At 49.2% G+C, this 13,733-nt stretch overlaps 1 protein-coding gene across 4 annotated transcripts in view; it reads right to left on the reverse strand.

Moving 5' to 3' along the window:
- CAMSAP1 (calmodulin regulated spectrin associated protein 1) overlaps nucleotides 1-13,480 on the reverse strand; it is a 33,561-nt gene extending 20,081 nt beyond the window's left edge. For 2 of the 4 annotated variants that reach the window (XM_085076794.1, XM_085076791.1), the window contains exons 1-2: nucleotides 13,290-13,480; nucleotides 4,930-5,092 (exon numbers count right to left, since the gene is read on the reverse strand). In XM_085076794.1, the coding sequence (XP_084932920.1) occupies nucleotides 4,930-5,092; nucleotides 13,290-13,358 (232 nt within the window). In that variant the 5' untranslated portion in view covers nucleotides 13,359-13,480. Of the gene's footprint in view, nucleotides 1-4,929; nucleotides 5,093-5,474; nucleotides 5,553-5,742; nucleotides 5,916-13,289 lie in introns of those variants that run through there. The other 2 variants (XM_085076795.1, XM_085076792.1) reach the window with 2 other exon arrangements.
- Nucleotides 13,481-13,733: the final 253 nt, after the last annotated feature.

A 13,733-nucleotide genomic window follows, 5' to 3' on the forward strand; every position in this document is an offset into this window, starting at 1 on the left:
TTGCTGCTTCCCACACTTACAAAAACAAAGGAATATCATATTTTTTCCAAGTTTCAGCAGCATAAACTCTCAAGTGTTCTTGCCCTGCTGAGCCTACAGGGGAGATGCCTCCACCACCTGTTTTTGTAAGAGATGGACTCAAATACAAACCACCATGGTTTTTCATTCAGCAATTCTTTTGGTCTGTTCCATCGTATCAATGAGTTCTAATCTCTCCAAAACTGTTTAGTTCTGAGTATAAATCATCAAGTACAAAATCAGTGAGAGGATTACAAAAATAACTTCACTTGCAACAACTGTCAGAGAGACAATAATTGCCAGACTCTCCTTGCTTCAGGGGAGGGACCATTTCTTTATCATCTCCCTTACAAAAACCTGTTCAAAGACAACCAGCTGATGATGACTTGATAAAGAAAAATACAGCAATCTGAACAAATTTGACTTATCCCTTGAACTGACGGGGTGGATACACCCCAGATGTTATTTTACCTCCAGAAGCACGAAGAACTGGTTTCACATGGAAAGGGAGCCAAGCTGTCCTGGTAAACAGCACGAAGCTTATTCAAATTCTGAGTAGGATTTCGTTAGTATCAGTATCTGTTCCCAGAATTATTCAGCACTGGATGAATGTCCTCCAAGCTGCAGAGCATGAGCATAAACTACACCTTGTCAGCACTAGGACCACCAGAATATAAACATTTTGTGTTGGTTCTCATTACAGCACTGAATTCTAGAGCCTGTAAGTGATCTGTAATAGGACACATTGAAAATTTACATACAACAGGCAGGAAAACCCCAAGCTAAAGGCTTTGCAAACTGCTGGGAGAGTGACTGCTCTTATTACCATATCTTTTGATCAAGCCACAAGCCTGGATAAAGCAGAAGAGACAAAATAATAATTACGGAATCCTTCTCCCCTGGAAACTTCACACAATAATGCTCAGTGTTTATGAAACAGGTGCAATTAAAGAAACAGATGTTTAACTGTTAATATTTGCTAAACACAACAGCTTTCTTAAAAGTAGTTTTATTAGCAGCCTGAGAAGAGAGCAGACAAAGACAAGCAGGGAATCCAGGGATTTAGGCAGCTTAGCCCAGGAAACATTCTCACACTGCCTCTACCAACTAACTGTAACTGTGGGGAGCTATTACAGTACTGTAAAACCTTATTTAGCAAGTAAGTTTTAAGTACTCAAGGACCAAAAAAAGGAAAACTTGCATTTCCCCTGCAATGCATTCCATTAGTCCTTGGCTTTCCTGCCAGCATCTTGCCAAAGGTTTCAGGCTACTGTCAGCATTAAGTCTGGAAACTATGTAAAGCTCCCAGCCCTGATAAATAAGTAAAACCCATCAGGTCCCTTTTGAAAAATCTGAATTTTGTACACTGTCTTACAGAAGCAACAGCATTTGCTATGGAAAGGGTTGGAAACAACTCACTGCCCACAGCAAGCTGCAGCCCTGGGAGACTTCCATACCCTTTGACATCTAATTTTAATATTCCAGCCATGATGATGAAAAACATAATTTCTACACATAAATTAATGCCACACTAAATCTGCTGAGAAATCAGAATTTTTCATTGTCATTGTCTGTTTTCCCAGGTGGTACCAAATAAAACCATCCTGAATATGTTCTTTCCAAGTGCTGCTGCTCAGAGCCTGAGGGGCCAGCAGGGCTGAAGGACCAAGTCCTCTTCCCAGTGCTCTGCATGGCCTCATTCCTGCTTGGCAATCTGGATCATTCCAGAGGCTCTGGAAAAGTGATCTCCCCGTGGAGGGATTGCCAAGCCTCCCTAACCCTCCCACGCTCACCCTCTGTGAACTGAAGTTCCCCACACTCAGTGGCAGCTTTGTTCCTCAAGCCCTTGAACATCAGGAATTAGAATTCCCTGAAGTGGCTGTTTGGTTCTCATCAAAGTTTGAGGATGAAAAAACAGATAATTCTTGTCTAATTAAACTCCATTTTCTCAAACCACTGTCTCAGCTAAAGGGACTTAGAATCTTTCCAGAGTGCAGAAGGTTTCCAGATGTGCTCAGACTGAGAGTGATCCATGTCAGTACTCCCAGATTTATTTGGGAAGATGGATGATACTGAATGGAGAAACCCCTTCCTTCACAGCATCCTTCCCCTGTGTTTTCTGGAATTCAGACAAACAGTTGTAGGACCTCCCTCTGGAGCCCATCTGTGCCAGCCAGGCATCCACCACAGCCAGGAGCTGCAGGTTTCCAGGAACAAATCATCCAGCCCAATTCCTCTGCAAGAAGAGGGGTTGTCTTGTAGTGTTTGGGTAGCTGCTCAGTTGTTTGGCTACCAAAATTCTCTTTTCATGGCCAGAAGGAAAAAAAACCCAAGAGGACTGCATCATCTTGCATCATCAAACAAAACAAACCCCAAACTAGGACTTTAAATTATTTGCCATGCATGCTCCCAGACATATGTCCTTAAGCAAAAAAACCAAAACCAAAGGATGAAGAATTTTCCTATTTAAATACCAGCTTAGAAGTGGAGAATTCAAATATCCTTTAACAGCAAAGACAGAATACATTTGCAGGTAAAACCTGCAGTGATGAATGACTTTCAGTAACAGCCTACACCAGCATCAAATTCCTGCTCTTGACCCTTTCCACTCTTCACCAGGAGCTCAGCCTTACCCAGATGAAAAGGAAATCCAGAATACACACCAGAGTTTGAAGGATTAAGGCACAAAATTATGTCAGTCCATACATCAAATCCAAACCTAACATTTTATAAAACACCCTCACTCACTTGAAGGCAGTTATGGAAACCTTATCAGGTAAGATTCACTGCGGAACATAAGTTTTTTAATAACACAAACAGAAATACCAAATTAACCAGAAATAAGTCTAAAATAATAAAAAGTCCTCAAAACCTTTAATCAGCATAGTGAGGTTTTATATAATAAAATCACAACTGCTTCGCAGCTGCCCAAGATTCACTGAACAACAACCAATATCTTAAAACTAAAGCACAAGCCTGAGAGATGACAAGTAATGTGTTAAATTCAAGTATTATTCAAAATTATAATCACACAGGAAACCTTCTTAAACCCATCTCTCTATGAATTAAAGAGGCTTATAAATTTCTAGGGATTGTGCAATGCTATTCCAGCAGTAATGGCTAACATGTGACAGCGACTTGCAGGAGCCATTTCAAAAATCAAACTACATTTCCATGGGCCACAGTCCTGCAAAGATACACATGGACAACAATCCTTGCTCACTGGGGAAAAAATTACTTTCTCCTATTGTTTGTGGCATTTAACTTGTGGCATTTAACTTGTATTTGTAATGTGAACGAGCCTAAATGCAAGTAAAAAAAACCTGGCAGAGGCTGCTGCAGCCAGAGATCACAGCTCTGCCACGGGAAAAGCTGTTTCTTTTTAGCTTTTAGTCACAGGAAAGCCAAATACTTTCACAACCTAAGTCTGTGCTGTCAGGAGCATAAACAGAGTTGCCATGAAGCAATTAAGTGGTCCAAGAGGTTGAGACCCAAGGCTGAGGGCTGGAGCAGCCACCACCCAGCAGCACGAGGCCACCGAGCTGTCTCTGCAGCGTAGGATCAGTGCCAGTCCTTCCCTTTTAGGATCAGCCTTCCCTCGAAACAAAGTCACAACAGAAATAGTGCATCCCCAGCTCTGGGATAGCCCTTTTATCACAGGTCGCTAAAAAGTTGCAGGAAATGTTACAAACAATTCCACTCACTGAGAAATATTTACAGGAGGAAGTGCCTGTTCTGTTCTTTTAAGTTATCAATGTTCCACTGCCACCCTCCCCAAATTCCCACATTTTCAAATGCCGTCTGATCCGTGGGATTTTTTGCCTCTTGTGGCTTGTAACAAAATACATTAAACACTGCAAACCCATAATTTTCTTTCCCCCACCATCACCACAATGAGGGGGACACTGACAGAGCTGGAAATATTTAAAAAGACAACTAATTTAGAAAAATATTCCAGCAAGGATTAATATTTAATGGCAGGAATGGACCACTTTTCTTCAGCCTTGTCACCAAGTAAGCCAGAGCTAATCCATTAAGCATATTATGAGTTTGGAGAATTAGACTTAGATTAACAGGGCCACCTCATTTTCCAAAACAAGACTCTATACATGTTTTTATTATATCTTTTGTTCTGGATGAAACAAACCCACTAGTACTGCATCCTATTTCTTCATAATGAAGCTACTTAAACTCAAGATGTATCTTGTACATCGAGACAGATCTAGTTCAAAACAAAAAAGCAATTTTCAACAGATGCCAGGAAAACACTGTACAAATATACTCCAAGAATATTTATTTTACCACGTTTGACAGTAAAAGTTTATGACAATGTGAGGGAAGGAAGGAAATCCTCTATCACCAACAACCTGCTCTTTAATGTCACAGAACCCAAACTACACCTGCTCATTCAGTATTTCATAATAGAAAAATGCCAAACATAAATGAATAATTTTTGAGATCATTTTGAAAGTAAAGCCACAGTCTGACAGAAAAAAAGAAGTTCTAACAGAGCATACAAAGGGTGTCAAGGCTCCAGCATCCACTGGCCAAGATGACCAGACAAGGAAGCACCTAAAGCCTGGAGGGACTTGGGGCCTGCAGGCAGTGACATAAAGCCCCGTGGAACAAAGTCTGCTTAGCTAAAGCAAGGATTTAAACATTTTGAGGCAGGCAGTTCTTCCCAAGCACCATCTGGGAGTGTTCACCATTAGGTTTGCTGATTCAGGGCATCTCATACAGTCCCGTTATTCCTGTTTAAGGTACCGGCAAAGATACAATATTACAAGAGGAGAGGCTGCCATGTTATTGATATTTAAAACAAAGCCAAATTTAATTACTCCTGGAACAGCAGGGGAGACAGAAAAAGCAAGAACAAAATCAAGAATGACTTCTTGATAGAGGTGATCTTACCTATTCCGTAGGCTTTAGCACAGATCCATTGTAGATTAGCAGCTATTTTTGCTCTGGCTGAATCATAGAGCTCCAAAGGGACAATCTCAACTGCACTATCTGTCAGAGCATCCATTTTTCTTCTGGTACTATCTCCACCCGCACAAACATCAACATCCACCATCTAAAACAAAAACAAAAGGCAGAGACTTTTACACGAGCCGACGATTCTGAAGCCACCCAGGAGCGGGGCTGGCCAGGCTGCACACAACAGGCCCGACATCCTTCGGGATTTCCATCGGGAGGGCTGATGCAGCGATGCCAAACACACTGGGAAATCAAAGGGCATCGGAGCCCGGGGCGAGCATCCCTTTTTGTCAAGGGCAGGGCCCGGATCGGCGAGCCCCGGGCCGAGGCGGCGGAGAAAGGCGCAGCCCCGTCACCTGCCGATGGGATAAAGGAATAAAGGCTGGGGCTCTCCCGAACAATGCAGGTACCGCCGCCCCCTCCCCGCCCAGGGGCCGCGCCGGGCCAGGGGCAGAGCCGGGGCAGAGCCGGGGCAGCACCTGCGGCTCCTTGCCCCGCCTCGGCCCCGAGAAGCAGCACAGGCTCCGCGCCCGCACGCCCATGGCCGGGCCGAGCAGCGCCGGGGGCCGGCGGCGCCCCCTCCCCGCATCCCCGCCCCGCCCGGGCGGAGGAGGAGGCGGCGGCGGCGAGGGCGGGGGAGGCGGGGGGCGCAGCCCACCCGGCGCCGGCTCCGCGCAGGCCCCCGCCGAGCCCCCGCCGCCGCCGCTCCCCCCGGCCCGCCGCGGCCTGCAGGCCCCGCCGCCTCACCTTGCCGCGCTACCGCCGCCTCATCCCCGGCGCGGGAAGGGGGCGCGGCGGTGCCCGGAGCCCCGGCGGGGCGGGGCGGGGCCGGGGAGGCTCGGCGGGCCCGGCGCCGGTGCCGGTGCGGTAGGCGCGGACGGAGCCGCCGCCGCCGAGGGGCCGCGGCTGCCACAGCGCTCGGGGCCGCGCGCGCGCGCGCGCATGCGCCCGCCTCCCGCCCCGCGCGCGCGCCCGCGCCCTCTCCCTCCCGCGCCCCCCCCGCCCTTCCCGCCGCTCCCGCCTCGCCCGGCCCGGGGCGCGCGCGCGCTCGGCGGGAAAGGGGAGAGGCGGCAGGGAGGCGGGAGCGCCTGCGCGTGCGCGCGCGCGGGGCACGGCCTCCCGCCGCCCGCGCGCGCCAGGCAACCGTTGCCATGGCGACCGCGCCGGCCCGCGCGCGCGGGGAGAGCGGACCCGCCCCTCACGGCCCCGCCGCCCTCACGGCCCCTCGCGGCCCCGGAGCCCCTCAAAGAACCACAATCCTCACCGACCCACCCCTCACGGACACACAGCCATCACGGTCCTGCCCTCGCAGCCCTGCCGCCCTCATCCCCTACCCCACCGTGACGGGCAGGTAGTGACCTGGCCTGTGGGGGAGCACAGGGGTCCAGCCTGAGGGAGTCGTGATGGAGAAAGAGCCTCTTTGGTTAAAAATGGGGTGAATGAGAGCGACTTGACCCGTGTCCCGCTCCAGTGACCTGTCAGGCAGTCCTGGCCCTCCTAACACACAGCCTGGGGGATGTGTGGGGTCTGCAGGGGTTTGGGGAACCAGCTCCTGGGCAGGAGGAGGAATCAGGGCTGCTGAGCCCCCAACCCCATCCTGATCCCATCCTCACCCCATCCTGATCCCATCCTCACCCCATCCTGATCCCATCCTCACCCCATCCTGATCCCATCCTCACCCCATCCCGATCCCATCCTCACACCATCCCGATCCCATCCTCACCCCACCGTGTCACAACCCCTTGGCATCTTTGCCTGGCCTTCCCTTTGGATGCAGGGAAGCACAGCAAAGCCAAAGAAACTTTGTCTCTCGACAAAGATCACCAGCTGTGGGAACCTTTAGGTGCATGATAGATCCCTCTGTATTAAAGCAGTAGTTTTCTTAAGTGTGAGAGAGGTTGAGATGTCTCTCTGCTGCCAGCAAGGCTCAGTAAAACATTGGGTTTGTATCAAAAAGTATCAGCAATACTATTCTTCATGATATTACAAATAATGTCCTTCAAGATTTGCTGCGTTACTCCCTGCTCACCATCAAAGGATGTCAACGACAGTTTTCAGGCTGAGGCCTGACTTACACATCTTATATGTTTCTTGGCAAAAAGAGAATTTCTTTCCCTGCTTTATATGATCTGTAACAACAGCAAGAAATGTGAGACAGGTACAAGATGCGGTGTTTTTTTGCTGTTAGATGCTCTTGTCTCCCAGCCCTGTCTAGAGGCCACTGTCCTGCTGTCTGCATGGCAAGCAGGGATCACAGAGTCATGGAATAGAATCATGGAATATCCTGAGCTGGAAGAAACCCACAGGGATCACTGAGTCCAACTCCAGACCCTACACAGACACCCCAACAATCTCACCCTGTGCATCCCTGGCAGCATTGTCCCAGTTCTCCTGGAGCTCTGGCAGCCTCAGGCTGTGCCCATTCCCTGGGGAGCCTGGGCATTGCCCAACCACCCTCTGGGGGACAAACCTTTTCCTGATCTCCAGCCTAAAGCTGCCCTGACACAGCTCCAGCCATTCCCTGGTCACAGAGAGCAGAGCTGCCCCTCGGGAGGAAGTTGTTGACAGCGTTGAGGTTTCCCCTTAGTCTCCTCCAGGCTGAACAAGCCAAGTGTGCTCAGCCACTCCTCATTTGGCTTCCCATCCAGACCCTTCACCATCTTCGTAGCCTCCTTTGGATGCTCTCTAACAGCTTTAGGTCTTTCTTGTGTTGTGATATCCAAAACTCTGTGCAGTGTTGGGCACCACAGCGCACCAGGCTTGTGATCAAAACTGGATCCTGCAGATTAGTTCACTTGACAAGGGAGTTTTAGGGCTTGTCTGGAAAGTGAAGCTGCATGATTGAGCTTCGAGCCTTTAATGCCAGCGCCGGCCAGATGAATTATCTTCATATCCATCTACTGAAACCGTGATTATAAGTTTAGCTGCACAATAGCAACAGCAGACTGACCTTATTCTCCCTAATTTTGTTATGATTCTCATAAATTATTTTACTGCTGCATGTAACGGGTAGATTATATGAATATTTCAGAATCATTAAAGATTCATTTGGGTCTGTCATAAGATTCAACATTTACTTCCCTGTGTCTTCTCAAAGTGCAAGGGGAGGGCATTCTTTGTTTGTGTCACCAGGAAATGCAACCTGGTGTCCAAAGGTTATTCCAGCCTCTATCACTCTTCCATATTGCAGGATTGTGTGCAATTAAAGTGTCTTTGCAAACAACTTGCTGGTTGTTTTATAATCTCCGTTTGAAGGGTTTGGTTTTCAACATGATGCTTACAGGCTGTTGTTTTCTGGTGTTATCACCAGAACAAGCTGCTCTTGTTTTTAGATTAAGTATTAAGGCCCAATCCAAATCCCCTTATATTCCAGAAGAATGTTTTCATTTTTGTGGTGGATTGGACATTAGATCCACATCAGGAACAGTGCGGCCCTTGCACTCCAAGAGCAGTGATCTGTATCGAGGGTGAAGGTGTATCTGGGAGAAAACTGACCTACTTCTTCCTCTGGCATGTTTTTCCTTGAGGTGAAGAATGGATCCAGTTGTTAAACTTATCAGGAACAAAATATGTTCTAAGAAGGTGGCAGACAACATCCACAAAACCAAGACAGTATCACCTGAATGCCTGAAACTCTTGGAATAAAAAATGGAAAAAGCATAAGGGGGAGCACTCTCCTTTCCCAGGCTACACGTAGGATCCTGGCCTTGGAATTACCTTTTGCTCTGCCCCTTTTCCTCCTTTCTGCATCTCTTCCAGTCTGGTGTAGAATGTGCTGCCACTTCTTCCTCTGTGGTAATTCCCCGAAACTCTGGTATTCAGGACATTTGCATGTCCTTAAGTGGAAGCTGAAATTGATGTTTTGGGAAACTTCACAGGTGATGATGGAGTGGTTTGTCAAGAACTCGGCATCATCCCACACCAGCGTCCTCAAACTTGTCCTGGAGATAAAAAGCCTGCATTTAAAGTGGGAGAGTCACCGGTGGATTGTTAAGTGTGTTTGCTTTTTCCGTGAGAAAATAAATGACTCTCCCATGTTCTGCAGCAACAAATTCATCTGTAATTTGTGTGCTGCTTGTTTCTTTCTGTGCTCCACTACTAAACACGCTCCGAGGCTTTTCTTCTGGAAAATGGTAATACATTGCTTTTCTATATGAAATAATTTTCCTATTAGTCTCCTGGATTCCTCACGCACTGAGAGTGGGTGTACACGTGAACTGACACTCACTGCACAACTTGTCTTCCAGCAGAGCTCTGAGGTTAATTCCTTTGAGAAATCACCATATTCAAACATGACACCTATTGCAGGTAGCAAAGCTGAACCCACTTGCTTGTTTTCTGCCATGCTGGATAAAAGCCTGAGATTTTGGTTCCTTCCACCATGTTTCAGTTATCAGTATTGGGAGACTGGGTATAAAATAAGTGTATCAGTTCCCAGAGTATCTGATGTCCCTAAGAACAGCAGATAAAAATTAATTTTGTAAAAAATGTATCTTCTGTAAAAATAGAAATGTTCTGTGCCCTGGGACTTACAGTGTGGAGATAGTTCCTGGGTATGTAGAGGAAGAGCTTCCATTCCTGGAATTGTTGGGGTTGGAAGGGACCTTAAAAATCATCTTGTTCCAACCTTCTGCCATGGGCAGGGACACCTTTCACTACCCCAGGTTGCTCCACGCCCCATCCAACCTGGCCTGAAACATTTCCAAGGATGGGCAGCCACAGCTTCTCCTCAGCAGCCAATAAAGGCAGGTGGCTCTATGCGGGAAGAGATTTTTGCCTTCAGTCTTGCCCAACAGCTGCTGCCTGTGCTCTCTGGAGCAGTGAGAGAAAGCACTCAAATGAATGAATGTTTTTATCTCTCATCCTTGCAAAATTTCCAAGACAGCCATGAGTGCTGGAGACGGCCCCAGCAGAGCAGTGAGAGCTCGTGCACAATCCCAGCCCTGGCTGCTCACTGCTCTCTCCTTAGGGCTCTATTTTCAGCCCTGGACTAATTTTGAACTCTGCTGTAGCTGCTTCCCTGTGCTTAGTTCTGCAGCGCCTCGTTTGCCCCGGTGCTGAGCACTTAATATCCCCAGCCAGGATTGACTTAGAGCCTGGGCACAGCCCGAGGTCACAGCGTGGGGCCAGCGCTGGCCCTGCCACTGCCTGGGGGGCAGAGGGGTCTGTCTCCTCTGTGCCCGTGGGATTTAGTATCCTCAATGCATGCACATACTACAGAGATAAGAAAAAAAGTTACATCTTACTAGAAATTCCATAAGGAAAAGGAGATGGGGTCAACATGACACTTAAAATATGTTCTGGCTGACTGGAGCCAGGGTCCCATCACACGGGGGGGAATGGGGCTGGCAGCCTCCTCATGCTCTCGCTGCTCCGACAGCTCCAAATGTCTTTTTCTCCCTTGTACAAAATGCTTTCCTGTGACAGTCCATCACGGAGCCAGCCTTAAGGAGGAGAGAGCAGGATATTATTCTTAGTAATGGAACCGTCACTTCAGTGCCGTTCCCAACAGCACGGGAACAGTTTCTAAGGCACAGCGCCGCTGTCAGCAATTCCTTATCTCCAGTTCTGCAGCTCGGCAGGAATATGCAGTGGCAAGGCCTTGTGCATCAGGGAACCACAGGCAACAAGCAACATTTTTCATGTAAATAAAGAAAACAAATGAAGTGCAGGTAGTAGGACTCTTATTTCATTCATGCTTTTGTATTATTTCAAAGGTAATATATATGCAACTCAGCTGTTATGCTGATACATGCAACAAGTTATTCAGATTTATCTCTTCTTCCCTTGCTTGGAGTGTTTGATGTGTATCAAACCCAAGAAATGGGACGGGCAGGGAGCTGGCAGCACTGCTCCTCACAGAGAGGGGCTTCCCCCCAGCCAGGGACAAGCCCCATCACATTTAAAAGAATACTTGTGTTCAGCATTTATCTTCAAAGTGCAGTGCAAACATTAATTAATGACTCTGTTATTGCCAAGGGGCAGAGCTGGCAGAGGGAGGGGTGACAGCTCACCCTGCCTGCCTTCCTTGCTGGGAGCCAGAGCTTGCTTCTCCAGCTTCGAGGAGAGGGATGCTCCATCCCCAGGCCTCTGGTTACCTTCAGCAATTACAGCTCTGGAAGTGCTGCTGGTGGGTTCTAAGTGCCTGCATCAATAATAGGAGGGGGTTTAGCCTGGAAGATATTTTTATCCACAAGATTATTTATTTTTAAAGTCCCTGGACTATGTTTAGGAGGATAACGGGTCAATAGCATTTGCAGCCCAGCAGGTTTTCCCGAGAGTCTCATCCCACCATGCCTTGTCATTCCTCAGGCAACCCCAAGCAGGGAGACCCCAGGGACAAGCTGGGTGAGCACCGAAAGGGTTTGGAGTGTTGTCATGATCTAATTAATGAGCAAATGAGATGTTTCTATCTTTCCATGCATCTTTATATTCATTAAACCATTTTTAGCAACCACATGTGGGTAGTGCTCAGACAAATCAGTTCCAGTGGGGACTGTTGATTTTCTTTCCCCAGATGATTTCTTCCTAAAATGCATTTTTTTCCTAAGGACACTTTGAGTAAAACTATATTTATCACAACTGTACAACCATGCAAAGAGAGAATGACTTATCTCCAACTTCTTCACCACTTAAACATTGTGGGAAATCAATGAATAAGTGAAAGGCAGAAGAAAGGAACAAGAAAAAAAATCTAATTGGATTCCAAATTGCAACCTCTTCCCCCTGCTCCTGGCTGTGCAAGGTGCAAGAGCCCAGAGCAAGATGGAACACACTTAGCATCGTCATCCCAATAAATGCCTTTGGGATTGCAGAGCAGTACAAATCCCTGGCACAGCAATAACCTGGCATCCAGCAACACTGCACAGAGCCCTCCTCTTGCCATCAGCTGGCACGTGGTTTTCCTCAAAAACAACATCCTGATCCCCTGTTAAGCGTTACCTTTGGGGATTCACAGCCAACTCAGCCAACCTTTTCCTAAAGGTTTCCTAAACCACCATGTTACAACATGGTGATTATTTCACCAAAATGTTCTACATTCATCGCACAGAGGGAGGTGTTCACGAGGGAACAAATCCAGGGCCGCCTTGTTCCAGGTCCCCCAGGGGATGTACAAAGGCAAATGCTGCCTGCCAGGTCCTGGAAAATCCATCCCAGACACAGGAGGGATGTACCTGACCCAGTGTTTCCCATTCCCTGTGGCAGATTTATGGTCTCATGATAATTCCTTTTTTTGAGGACAGGAAAGTCATTTCTGGATTTCAAGGCTTCTTCCTCCACAAATATAAACCTTCCACCCTGGGTTGAGGGGTCAACACAGAAACTTGCCCTGCGTGATTTTGCTGTGCTTCAGCCCAGCAAAAACTGCCTCAAAAGCAAATTAAAGCTCCTTTAATTCCCCCCCAGCAGGGTCTGGCGGGGGTGGGCGGTGGCTTCCCACGGCATTTTGCCTCATTCCCATTCAGTATTTTTAGCTCCTGCTCTTCTGGTGGGATGCAGCTCCCGGTTCCCCTTGCTGCCAGCTCCGTGCTGCAGCTGAGCCCTTCACCTGGCAGCCTTGTCCCCTCCTGCCCTGCCTCCAGAGAGGTGCCAAAGCTAACACTGCCCTCCTCACCCGCTTGGGCCCCAGCCAGCTTGCATGTGCTCCAAAGCTCTTAAATCTGCAGCCAGAGAAATATGGGAATGAACAGATTAGTCAGAGGAATTGAAACATCTCCATCCTGCTCGTCTGGGTCGTATTTACAGCAAGAACTTGACGACTGTAAAATTGAGACACCAAGCAGGAAACCAAACCATGCCAGAACCTCTGATCCACCTGCAGAGAGCTGTGGCTGATGGAGCTCCGAGCAGACTGCTGGGGTGAGGGTGGGCAGTGGCCAGCCGGGTCCCCACACTGCTGGCACGGATGCCAAAGCTCAGGGGCACACGGTGCGTGCAGATCTGGGCACAGAGGGGCCCTGCATGCCCATCTCCAAGTACCCCCTGCAGCCCTGCCCAAAGGTTTGGCACCCGCCGAGGTCTGTGGAGATGTGGGCAGGACAGCCCCACACCAGGACGGTTCCAAGAGAGGAGAGAGATCACAACACCACGAGCAGCACCCGGGATGAAACACAGCATAGCTCGTGGTGGTATCACATCCCGCTGTCACAGGGGTGACCCCTCCGTGGGGCTGGGGCACCGGGTGGCGCTGCCCGTCCTGCTGGGCAAACACACGGCTGCTGTGAGACCCCCGACAGCTCAAAGACCCCCAGCAGCAGCCCCCGGCCAGGCGAATCCCCGCAGGGATGACTTACCGGTGGCCGCCGCCGACATCCTCGCAGCCTCGGGGGTCGCCGCGGGCTCTGGGCAGCACCCCGTGGCATGGGAGCCCATGGCACGGCCCGGGCTCAGCGCCGGGGGGCTCGGTGGCCTGCGCTCCCCGGGAAGGGCTGCGGGCAGCGGGGCAGCGCTGCGCTCCCCAGCATCGCCGGCATCACCACGGCAACTGCCGGCTGACTCACGCTCCTTCCGAGTGACATCAGAGATGCGGAGGAGGGGGCCGGGGGCTGCGGGGCGATGCCGGGAGCAGATATTCCCGCTTCGGTTGTGGTTAAAGCTGCAAGGTTTTGTGCGGGGAGAGCATTCAGACCCAGCCCCGCAGGGCAGTGCCACGCAGGGATCTTGGCTTTTTTATTGCAGGAGAGCTACGAAGTTAGGATGGGAGAAGATGCTGGAGCCCATCTGAGCATCGGCTCTGA

Source organism: Lichenostomus cassidix, chromosome 17, assembly GCF_008360975.1.
Source record: "Lichenostomus cassidix isolate B80296 chromosome 17, HeHo_3.0, whole genome shotgun sequence".
NCBI lineage: Eukaryota > Metazoa > Chordata > Aves > Passeriformes > Meliphagidae > Lichenostomus > Lichenostomus cassidix.